The 12,610-nt window shown below is 42.4% G+C and overlaps 1 protein-coding gene across 1 annotated transcript in view; it reads left to right on the top strand.

Annotated features, from left to right (window-relative positions):
• Cpd (carboxypeptidase D) overlaps positions 1 to 10,729 on the top strand; it is a 63,958-nt gene extending 53,229 nt beyond the window's left edge. The window contains 8 exon segments of the mRNA NM_012836.2: positions 1,479 to 1,614; positions 2,332 to 2,463; positions 2,782 to 2,877; positions 2,978 to 3,042; positions 6,816 to 6,947; positions 7,883 to 8,068; positions 8,590 to 8,689; positions 10,311 to 10,729. Of these exon segments, the coding sequence (NP_036968.1) occupies positions 1,479 to 1,614; positions 2,332 to 2,463; positions 2,782 to 2,877; positions 2,978 to 3,042; positions 6,816 to 6,947; positions 7,883 to 8,068; positions 8,590 to 8,689; positions 10,311 to 10,537 (1,074 nt within the window). The 3' untranslated portion in view covers positions 10,538 to 10,729.
• Positions 10,730 to 12,610: the final 1,881 nt, after the last annotated feature.

The following is a 12,610-nucleotide window of genomic DNA, read 5'->3' as shown; positions in this document are numbered from 1 at the left end:
AGGTAGCCGAGGTTGGCCTTGAACTTGCTTTATGGCCCAAGTTGGCTTCAAACTCCCAACACTCCCACCTCCACCTCTGAAACTATGGGGTTATAGGCGTGTACATCACACACTACAGACCACACTCCGGGATTGTATATGTTAGATGCATGCTCTACCACTGAGGTAAACCCCAGCCCAGGCTGTTCTCATAAATAGCCAGACTTGTACCTTCTGCTCTCTTGGTAGTAAGAGACCATATCGTAGCTAAAATACTTTGGCAGAAATCTCAGAGCTTTTGAAGCCAGCCTGGGACATGGTGGAACCCGATAAAAGAGAAAGGGGGCGAAGGGATGCAGAGATCCTGTTGTAGGTCTGTGTCGAAGTGGAAATTTAAGAGCCAATGAGTTAAAGGTCTCATGTGTTTTCAGAAAGAAAGGGTTCATTGTGCCTCTTGCTTTGAGGGATGAGAGCCCATCGTGATGGTGAAGGCCTATAGTGGTCCAGAGTAGGAAGTGCCAGTCACATTTAGTCCAAAGTCAGGAAGCACAGAGATGGAGCCGTCTACTGCTTGCTTCCTCCCTTTCCCCCTTTTACACTGTCTGAGACCCCTGTCCATGGGATGGTGCCACTGACACTGAGTGTGGGTCCACAGTTAAACGTCTCTAAAAACACCCCCACAGGCATGTCCAGAGGTATTTCTGAGGTGAGTCTAAGTCCGTTCAAAATGACAGTGAAAATTAAGTGTTCCACTATAAGAAGTAGGAAGCACTTCAGGAATTATTCCATGTCCCATGTGTAGGCATCAATGACTGTGGACACAGTTGTCAGCTCTCCTTGTCTGAAAAGGCATTGCTCTGTCCAGATTTTATCTTCCCTCCTGTAATCCAGAAAATGGTCCCACCATTATTACTACGGCAGTGATGACAGACACATTCTGTAAGGACCAGACAGTATATAGTTAGGCTTTGCAGCAACAGACATTGTGTGGCTGCTCAATCTCACCACCATAATTCACAAAAGTAATCGAACATAGGAATGGGCTTGATTTACACAGAAAGTCAGCCAGCAAGCTGGGTTTTATATGTCAGGAATGCGTCTGTGACCACCATTCTTTGTCACCAAGAGGCCATGAGGACTATTAGTTATACAGAGTTGTCTCCTTTATTTTAAATTTTGTTTGAAGCAAATAAAAGTTGTATTTTGCACTTCAGTTTCTTTTAGTGTTTTGCCTTTTAAAATAACTATTTAAGGAGGGTGGATGGGGAGGGGAACACCCACATAGAATGGGAGAGGGAGGGGTTAGGGAACTGATGGACAGGAAACTGGGAAAGGGAATAACATTTGAAATGTGAATAAGAAATACCCAATTTAATAAAAATGGAAGAAAAAATAAAAAAAAACCTATTTAAAATGAACAATAAAGACTTTGTGTTTGGAGGAGGTAACTGTCAGTTCCACATAGAGTTAATGAAGTCTTGATTTCTTTTTTGTTTTAGTTGGTTGACAGGACTAGAATTGTGATTGTCCCCTCTCTGAATCCAGATGGGAGAGAGCGAGCACAGGAGAAAGACTGTACCTCGAAGACTGGGCACACAAATGCCCGTGGCAGGGACCTGGACACAGACTTCACAAGTAGGTCTAAGCTTTAGACCATTTCATGCTTTTGAAATAAGTCTTTCTGTGTAGGAGATTGGTCAGCCCCACTTCATGGATGAGGAATGAGTGGTACTTGTCTAGGCTGTGAGTGTGAAGTATAAATCAATATAGACATTCAGAAAACATTTTAAACATTTTTTCTTTCACTTTGCAAAAGTGGTTGAAGTTTTGTGTTTGTGTATGTTTTTTTTTTTTTTAAAGAAACTTAGTTGAGATTGTTGGGGTGTCCCAATGCCTATAGTAGCAAAGGCCCTCTTTTTCTCTACCCTTCTGCATATGTGTACACACACAGCACATGTGCATGCCGTTATATGTAATGTACTAATGTGCACATGTTACCTCAAACTATGCACAGCTTGGTGTAACCTCCCTCTGAGGATATGAATATGTCTTTCTTGCTTGAGGCAGCATGTGGTGAGACAGTTGCCCTCAAATTTATAGTTGTTGTTCCAGATAGGGTTTCTCTGTGTGGCCCTGGCTGCCCTGGGACTCACCCTGTAGACCAGGCTAGTCTGGAACTCAAGAGATCTTGCCTCTGCCTCCCGAGGGCTGGGACTAAGCACACACCACCACTGCCTAGCTCCCTACAAGTTTTGTAAGCCAGCATTGTGATGGAATTCAAATAGAGTATTTCTTTATACTTTAACAAAAATTTAAAACTCGATATTCTATCTTTAACTTTTCTGTTTTTAGGTAATGCTTCCCAACCTGAGACCAAAGCCATCATTGAAAACTTGATTCAAAAACAGGATTTCAGCCTTTCCATTGCTTTAGATGGTGGTTCTGTGCTGGTCACATATCCGTACGACAAGCCAGTCCAGACAGGTAAGCTGAGTATCAGTTCTCACATGCAGTATCTTATCCTGGTGGACATTCCACGTCACTAAGTAATGCTCCTTCTAGAAGTCTTTCAGTAATGAGCATTTGCTTTGCTTTATGCTAAAATAATCAGCCTTGGAAAGTTACCCATACTGTTCTTAAAGAATTCAGTCAGGTTGGAGAGGGAAGGCCCGATGGAAGCCAGACTCTACTGGCATCTAGTAATATCTGTCCAGTAAGCTCTGCTGCCAGGTTTTGAGGAGTTACTGTTGTAGAGTTTGAGAATACAAGCGTGACTGACTTTCACATTTTTCTTCTTGGTAGTGGAAAACAAAGAAACGTTAAAGCATCTGGCGTCTCTTTATGCAAATAACCACCCATCAATGCACATGGGTCAGCCCAGTTGCCCAAATAATTCAGGTAGGCACTCCCCTACTCTGAGTTACTTGTGTTGGTTGATTGTTTTGGGGAGAGGAGAGTTTGGTCTTGTTGATCCTGTATCTCACAATGACTTTTATAGATGAGAACATACCAGGAGGAGTGATGCGGGGAGCAGAGTGGCACAGTCACCTGGGCAGCATGAAGGTACGTATGCTTTGGAGAACGCGGTTAGATGGGCTAAGAATGCTGGTCATTGAGCAAAAAGCAGCTGCCTTCTCTCAGATAGAAAAGTGACTGGCATCTGGTATCTGTGCCTGTGACTTCCTCAACATGCTTAGGCCTTAATTAGCCTGACAGTAATGTTCTATTTTAAACATTCTTAATTGTATAGTTTAGTAACACTAACTGTATTTACAACCAAGTCTACTTCTGTTCGTTTCATTACTTCAGACTGCACCTATACCAGTTAAGCAGTGAGGGGCTCCCTGTTCTCTCTTCCCACAGCTCCTGGTAATTGCTACTCTGTCTTTAGGGATTTTCCCATTCTAAATATCTCCTAAGTTAGCTTACATGTTAATCCTTTTGTATCTAACTTCTTATATTAGCATAAATTTTTGAAGTCTCTCCATTTTATAGCACATATCACATACCTTTAGAACAAAATATTATTCCACTATACACAGCACCTTTTGTTTATCAGCTTATATGTTGATAGACATGGGCATGTGGTATCTTTAAGCCTGAGTTTTCACTTTGTTTAGGGAGAGACCTAGGAATGGCATCACTAGACATTGTCTCAGTTCCGTGTTTAACGATCGATCTGAGGAACCAAGCTTTTTTTTTTTTTTTTTTTGGTTCTTTTTTGGTTCTTTTTTTTCGGAGTTGGGGACCGAACCCAGGGCCTTGCGCTTCCTAGGCAAGCGCTCTACCACTGAGCTAAATCCCCAACCCTGGAACCAAGCTTTTCCGTAGCATCTCTACCACCTCACACCCATCGGCTGCATCCAAGGAGTCCATCTTTCCTGTATCCTCAGAAATGCCTGTGGTTTACATTTACGTGTTCTAATAGACATAACATCATCTCACCGTGGTTTTCATTTCCATTTCTCTGATGGCTGATGATATTGGAGTTACTTTTTATGTGCTTCTTCGGAGAAGTTATCTATCCAGATCTTCTGTGCACTTCACAATCAGGTTTGGGCCAGCAGGCTGCCTCAGAGGGTACAGGCGCTTTCTGCCAAGCCTATGACCTGAGTTTAGTCCCCATGACACACATAGTGGAAAGAAAGAACCAACTCCTACAAATTGTCTTTTACCCTCACATGTGTACTATGACATGAATGCACACACAATAGTAATTTTAATTTTTTAATTGGGGTGCTAGAGAGATGTTTAAGAGCACTGGTCGCTCTTCCAAAGGACCCAGGTTCAATTCCTGGTACTCACATGATTGCTAATAACCAACTGTCTGTAACTCCAATCCTAAGAGGTCCAGTGCCCTCTTCTGGCCTCATCATTTACTGCACATACATAAACATGCAGGCAAAACAGCATCCATACTCATAAAGTAAGAATAAATGTTAAGTAATTGGATTGTTAGTTTTCTACATAGTCCACATATTGAATCCTTCTCATGTACATGACTTCCAAATAGTTTACCATCCTATAGGCTGCTGTTTTAGCGTTAAATAATTACATTTATTTGGGGGTAGAAGTGAGCATGTGCCACTTGTGGGAGCAAGAAAGCAGCCTGTGGGTCAGTTCTCTCCTTCCACCACGTAGGACCTGGGATGGAATTCAGGTTGCTTCCTCGTGATTTGTTGGCGTACTAAGATTCTGTTTTTCTTGTAAGAGTTTTATGACTTTAGCCCTCAATATGGTTTAAGTTCGTTTTGTATACGGTGTGAAACAGGAGCTTAGTTTCATGAGAGGGCAGGGATCTAGATTTTATTTTATTTTATTGTATTGTATTGTATTGTATTGTATTGTATTGTATTGTATTGTATTGTATTTGTCAAAAATGTGAGTCTCTCCTCATTGGATGGTCTCAGCGTCCTTTCAGAAAGCCTCTAAACACAGAGGTATGGCTTTATGTTCAGACTTGTATCTCGCGGATCTGCAGCCGTTCTTTTGCTGTCGCACTGTTTTTGGTATAACCGTGGTTTGTAAGTCTTGACAGTGTTCTTCTTAAGGATTGTTTGGGTTATTTAAAAGTCCTGGCAATCCCAGCTGGACTTAAAGTTGGTTTTTCATACTCTGCATAAAAGGCCGTTTGGATTTACTTAGGGGCTGTGTAGAATCTATAGCTCTTCTTTCTGACCCCGTTAGTAAGTGCAGTCACAGTTACACAGTGAGTGGCTAACTGACCATTTGTTCTTGTGAGTATCAGGAAATTGACTGAATTTCCATTTGTTTGTTTTTTTTAAGAGTTTACTATGTGGGGGCCTACAGACCTAGTTCAGCAGTTAAGAACACTGGCTGCTCTTCCAGAGGTTTCAGGGTCAGTTCCCAGCTCCAACAGTTAATTAAAAGCGTAATTAACTATTTGGGCTGGTGAAGTCACAGATCTTGGAGAAGAATCTACTACCACCAACTTTACTAAATCAAAATGAACACTAACTACATTCTAAGTATTTATTCTTATAACACAGATAAATGTAGTCCTCACCCTTCATCAACAGAGAGACACCAATCAGAATGCAGAGTTGCAGAGCCCAGTCCCAAGAGATAAATCTAGAAAACAACTCTAGCACTTACAGGTTCTGAGAACTTTGCAGAAGAGAGGGCAAGATTGTAAGAGTCAGAGAGGATCAAAGAGTTTGATGTGAGATTGTGCCTTCTAGTAATGCAGAAGCTAAACCATAAAAATCTCACCAACAAAACCACCTAAAACTGAGCTGAGCAAGGACAACCACAGTGGACAAAGTGGGTAGGGGGGAAACACAGGGCCTCACCCCTATGTAAGGAACTGCAGGCGACTTAAAAATGCCGAGAGTCAGAGAAATAGTATTCCCCAAGGAACAGCATACCAACTGGTTATAGCTGTCCCTTGAAACATACATATTAGTTATGTGATATAGACTGAGCAATCTATATGCATATACATATGTGTGTACATAATATAGGTAACAACAATCAATGAAAAAAGAGTCCATGGATTTGAAAGAGAGCAAGGAAGGGTGTGTGGGAGGGTTTGGAGGGATAAAAGAGAAGGAAGAGATTGTGTAATTACGTTATAATCTCAAAAATAAGAAAAAAAGGTGGGGCTGGAGAGATAGCTCAGTGGTTAAGAGCACTGTTCTTCCAGAGGTCCTGAGTTCAATTCCCAGCAACCACATGGTGGTTCACAACCATCTGTAATGAGATCTGATGCCCTTTTCTGGTGTGTCTAAAGAGCCACAGTGTATTCACATAATAAAATAAATAAATAATTCTTTTTAAAAAAAAAAGAAAAGAAAAAGGGTATAACAAAAAAAAAAAGATGAAGTTTCTTGACACCGTGAGAATGTTAATATCATTAGGTAAATGAGAGAGTTGAGGGAAGGTGGCAGGTAGTTTGGAATCTGTCTGCACTTGACCAAGTGCTCCCCTATGGCAGTGACCATTGCCACAGCAGGCCCAGACTGAGAGGATCAGGAGGTGCTCATCCTCTGCCTCCAGTGCCAGGGGAGCAGCAGGGGGTTCGAGAGCTGAAGGGCAAGCTGGCCCTCCCTGCAAACCCCAGTAAACTCTCCATCCCTGCAGGCATGGTGGGAAGCACTCCCACATCAGAATGGACGGGACGTAGTCACTGTCCTCACGGGATGTTCCTGAGGAGCTGTCCTGCTTGTGACCCTTTTTATACATGCTGACTTATTTACAGTTGTTGTAAGACGTATCACAAATGCTGCTCACATCACACACTTTTTTTTTAGTTCATTTGTTTTACAAAGTTAATTTTCACGTGTACTAATTTGATTCTGGACTTTATATTTCAGGATTATAGTGTCACCTATGGCCATTGCCCAGAAATCACAGTATACACAAGCTGCTGCTACTTCCCAAGTGCAGCTCAACTCCCTGCCCTATGGGCAGAGAACAAGAAGTCTCTCCTCAGCATGCTGGTGGAGGTGAGCTTCTTTCCAGTTGTTTCCCTCTGACACTGAGATCAAACCCAGAGCCCCAGGCTAGGCGTCATCATAGGGGTGTATCCAATGGGAACCTTTAGTAAAACATTGTTTTTTAAATGTATATAGAAAGAAGAATTTTGTTCTTTTGTGTATGAAGGGGGAGGGGAGGGCAGAGAGAGATGCTATTCACACATGAGCCATCACGTGTATACATGTCAAAGGTTAAGATCACTTTCCACTATACATACTAAAACACATGTCTCAATGTACCCAGACCTCACTGGTCTGGCTAACCAACAGGGTTCCCTATCTCTGCCTCCTGAGCACTGGATCGCAGGTGGGCTGACATGCTCACCTAGCCTTTTACATGGGTTATCGGGATCTAAGCTCCAGTCCTCACGCCGGGGTGGAAAGCAATCTCTCCTCCGAGCCATCTCCTGAGCCTGAGGTTTATTCAGCTTTTGCTTGCCAAAATGGATGCCATAGATGCCATGCAGTCACAGACCTTGAATCTGCTGTAATTGGGGGCTTCTTGTTCTTCAAGCTCAGGATCACACAGTCACACTCAGCATTGCCATGGAAGGAAATCATTCAAGGCATTTGAAGACTTTAGGCTTTCATTGTTTCAGAGTTCTTATCGCTGGCTCTGACTCGGGAGCACTGACTGATTAGCAGATAGTCAGAGTCACTTGGGACAAAGGTTAGCTAGGCTGACAGGGTCAGGTCGATTTGGACCCAACCCTGAGCTATAATATACTCATCAAACCCCTTTTTTTTTTTTTGAGACAGGGTTTGTTAATTTGATGATGGTAGCCTCAATTGTGTATGTGTGCACACACATGTTTGATTGATTTTGATCAAGCCTCAAACTATTGCCTATAAAATATCTGCTGACATCTTGAAAATTATGTTTGTTTGTTTGTTTGTTTTTTCAGGTCCACAAAGGAGTCCATGGGTTAGTAAAAGACAAGACTGGTAAACCAATCTCTAAAGCAGTAATTGTACTCAATGAAGGAATAAGAGTACACACAAAAGAGGGGGGTTATTTCCATGTGCTTTTAGCTCCTGGGGTCCATAACATCAATGCCATCGCTGATGGATATCAGCAACAGCATTCACAGGTAAGAAACTCAACTTGGATTTGATAAGTGCTTATTGTTTTTAACACTTGCACCTTATTTTAAAACTCTTATTAGGAAACAAGAAGTAAAAATATGCCCACCTCTCAATTACAGAATCTATTATCCTTTTGTTGCCAAAAGGTATTGTTCTATTCCTCGGCAACAAAAGAATAACTTGCATAGCATTTATATAGTGCAGATGGTTCTTGGCTACCTTCTTGGTTTGCTTTATAGGCCCAAAGCATTTAGTGAAACAGGACTGCAGTATCCTAAAAGTGGCTTTGCAAATTTAACATGGATGTGTATGGATGTCTGCCTGTGTGGGCTGTGCACCATTCACTTGCAATGCCAGCAGAGGCCAGCAGAGGGTGTAGATTCCTAGATTCTCTGGAGCTAGAGTTCTGGATTGTTGTGAGCCACTGTGTGTGGTCCTCAGGAAGAGCAGCCAGTGCTCTTGACTGCAGAGCATCTCACCATTCCCATAAGTGACTTTTCACAATTCTTAAATTTTATTGTTTTAGGTCTTTGTGCATCATGATGCAGCCAGTTCTGTGGTGATAGTCTTTGATACAGATAACCGGATATTTGGTTTGCCAAGGGAACTTGTGGTAACTGTGTCAGGTAAAGATTTTCAGTTTTTAGAACTTGATGTTAAAACCAGTTCTGCTGTTACACTTTGAGAGTGGCTAGTCCCCACAAACACCTCTAACTGCTTTTCCCAGAGTCTATCCATCCAAACCTGATTTCCCAAGCGGCTGTTGTCCTATATGTTCCTCTGTCTTGCCCCTAAGTTTTTCAGGTCCATCCTCAAATTAATCTCTACTGAGAGACTGCTACTATCTCAACCCTAAATTTTTGCATCACCTTAGTCACCGTGGGTCTCATATGTACCTGCCCAGTGCACTGTCTACATTTAATGTCCACCACCAAAACAAAGTTCAGGCAACAGAGAGTTATCTGCATCCCCAGATCCTAGAGCCATAGTTGGCCCCAATGGGGTCTTGTTGAGTAGTGTGGAACAGGCAAGTGTCACTTTGCATCAAGATCATACTGGTTGCTAGAATTTACTCTTTGGTTTTTCAAGGTCCAGAAAAGAGGAAATGTTTCCCTGCCAGGGTTAATTTGTGCCATTGTTTCAATTACTTAAAGGTTAGGGGGAAATGTGTAGAAAGAACAATGTTCCCGTGTACTTCATCTGTCTGACACAATAACCTCCCATTCATTTCTCAGTGTAACTGGACTGAAAGCAAAAACCCAAGCTCCATTGCAGCGTGGGGGTCTTGGGTGAGAATGGTACCTTGGAAGCATGGTGTGAGCACAGAGCTGCTTGTGGGATGCTTACCATTCTCCTTGAGCCTGGCAAATACAAAGAACTCAGTGGTTGAAGGCACAGGAGTCAGGATTCAGCCGTAGTTTAAGTCTAGCTTTGCCAGCTATTTGCTGGAGTGCACTCAGATTTTATTTCATGCCTATTACTTTTTTTTTTTTGCTAAGGCTATTGTTTTGCTAATCTTGTATACAAATTTAAAATAAAAAACCACTGCAAGTTAGAGGCCAGTCAGGACTATACTAGTCTCAGCTAGCCTGAGATACAGTGAGACCCAGGGTGGATCGATGGATAGGACGGGTGGGTGGATGCTGACAAGATGGCTTAGCAGGTAGCAGCATCTTGCTGCACAAGCCTGATGACCTGAGTTCAACCCTGAAGCCCACAATAGAAAGAAAACCAATGTATACAAATGGTCCTCTGTAACTTAACTTAATGTAACTTAAACATCTTTAAGTAAAAATTAAAAAAAGAAAGAAGAAAGAAATAACAGTCTGCTGGAAGTGCTGTCCAGTGATAGAGAGCTTGCCCTAGGATCAATTCCTAGCACAGGAAAAAGACAAGGGAAGGAAGGAAGGAAAGAGAAATAAAGATAGATAGATCGATAGATCGATCGATCTTGGAAAATAACCCTAAAGCAATTAAAAATTACTGGGTCCTGAGTTTTGCTGGTTTGCTTATTGATCTCTCCCATCATGCTACAGTAAGGGCGATGCTTCTAGAATGACAGAGTGGGTTTGTTGAGATGCTAGAGATTGGGCCCCCGGCTTCTTGCCTGCCAGGTCTACCACAGAGGATCATCTCCAGACAATCAAATTGTTCTTAATTGCATGAAATTAAAGCAAATGATATATTATTAAAAGTGCCATCAGAGGTAGTTGCTTGTTGACACTCACATGTGGTTTTGTCGGACAGGTGCCACCATGTCAGCGCTGATCCTCACGGCTTGCATCATTTGGTGCATCTGCTCTATCAAGTCTAACAGACACAAAGATGGCTTCCACCGGCTGCGGCAGCATCATGATGAATATGAAGATGAAATTCGCATGATGTCAACTGGCTCTAAGAAGTCCCTTTTAAGCCATGAGTTCCAGGATGAAACGGACACAGAGGAAGAGACATTATATTCTAGCAAACATTGAGAAGCACGGTTTGCATATCTCCCTGCTTAAGTACCAGGCAAATGACAGCTCCTCTTGGGAGACACTGCAGTAAGAAGAGAGATTCCTTCCTCCTTCAAAGAGCTTTGGGAAGTTAGCCTGCTAAATTCATACTCTCTGAATGTCACAGGCAGTTTTGAACTTCCCTTCCTTAAAAGTACTCTTAACCTTTTCTTAAAAAAAAAAAAATCTGATTTCTATTTATGCAGCAGAAGATGGGACAGCCACTTTGTTTCCCTTTTTAATTTAAGATGAGCTGTTCAAAGATCCTACAGAAACAGCATACAACCATCTAGTAGATGTGTTTTGCACATCAGGCATTTACTAGTGGCTTTAGTTTTGTTCTCTTTAATTTAAAGGCCAAAAGAATCCAGAAACATTAAGGCAGGGACACCAGTCAGACTCTGACATAAAGCTTTAAAAACTCGAGATTTTTCTCCATCTACTGAGGAGTTTTCTTCTCCAGTTAGCAAATGGCTGGGCTTTCTCTTATTCAGGTTTAATGGAGGCTGGATGATTTTTAAACATGACATCAGGAAATGGAATAAACGGGCTTCCGTCTTTGTCTTTCTACCTGTTTCCAAACTGGGTCAGAACCGGTGGGCTGTGCTTTTAGCAGGATTTTACTACCTCTCTTGTAAGGTTTAGCAAAGTTCTAAATATCCTCATCTTAAAAGAGAACTCACTGGCTTTGCTGTGGAGGCACCAGATGCCCTGTGAGTAGAGGGGAAAGGGGGTTGGAGCAGAAGCAAGGACATTGTCTGTCTTATCTTGGTAAAACCCATAGGTGCTGCTGCTTTAACTGTGAAGCACTTGTTCCCCAGGAATGCCTGTTCCTTAGTGTTTCCTACATCTCAGCCTCTTTTGTGTGTACACCTGTGGTTTCCATATGGTCCCACACCTAAAGGTTCTGAATTCTACTGCTGAAACTATCTAAAAGTGGACGAAACCTACTTGCACATTCTTATTACACTTGGATCCAAATGTCTACACTTGATGCTCCAGCCCAAGCCTTCGCCCCGAGATGGCATATTGTCATGGAAATAGTATGGCCTCTGCACATAGGCCTCTGCAAGCAATTCGGTTCTTTGTCCTAATGATTCCTTTGACAGTCTTCTTTTGATCAAGCAATTATGTTAAAATTTTTCAGTTCTAAGCTTTGAAATATGGCTCTTTCCAAGTGAAAGGACCAGCTGAAAGACTGCCATGTGATAGGACATTGGTGGGAAGGTGTCCTCTTCAGTGCCAGTCAGGCAGAGACCTACAGGACTGGCATCTTACTGTGTCTGTCTGAATGCTCTTCAGTGGAATGATGCTGTCTGTAAGTGCGAGTCTTACCAATGACGTAACAGTTTAATATCTTTGAATGTTTTTAATGGCCAAGTTGCTGCTGAACTTGTACTAAATCAGGGGATCACAAAACTAGCTCCTCCCTTTCCAAACTGTATTCATACCATTGATGTGTCAGTTACCCCAAAGGCTCAGCTCACCAGGTCACTCAGCTACACTTGGTGAGGAATGCACCCAAGTGGCTGTAAAAAGTTGGCATCTTGGTTAACGACTAATGAGGGACTAATGAGATCGTGGTATCTGTTAGCCACAGTCACTTAGGTGGCTTAGGTCCTGGCGTCAGCGTGTGTGAGTCCCTGTCTCGCCGCAGGAGCAGAACAGTTGGAGGCAGGTGATGCTAATGAAGAGCACGGGACTCCATTTCTTCCAGTAACACTTCCGCTTTCCTAAAAGATGTGTTTGTTCTTTTCCAGCTTTATTTTTAAAAGTGCCAAGTCAGAAAACCAACAAGTGGCCTGTGGCTGGGCCCTGCTTGGGACAACTAGAAACCAAGTTCATGTGACGTTCTTCACTTTACTAGAGTTCACTAATGACACTTTCCACTGTTCTCTGGAATTCAGTGTGTCTTTAACAGAACATCTCAGCGGTCACAGGCCACGCCTTGGTCACAGGCCACGCCTTCTTAAGTATGTATGAAACTTTGTTAGAGATGAATATATAGAATAGTTCTCTTCGTCATCTTTTCCTGAAATGAAACACAAATTT

This window comes from Rattus norvegicus, chromosome 10, assembly GCF_036323735.1.
Source record: "Rattus norvegicus strain BN/NHsdMcwi chromosome 10, GRCr8, whole genome shotgun sequence".
Lineage (NCBI taxonomy): Eukaryota > Metazoa > Chordata > Mammalia > Rodentia > Muridae > Rattus > Rattus norvegicus.
The sequence above is the reverse complement of the archived record's forward strand: the minus strand, read 5'-3'. Positions and strand labels throughout refer to the sequence as shown.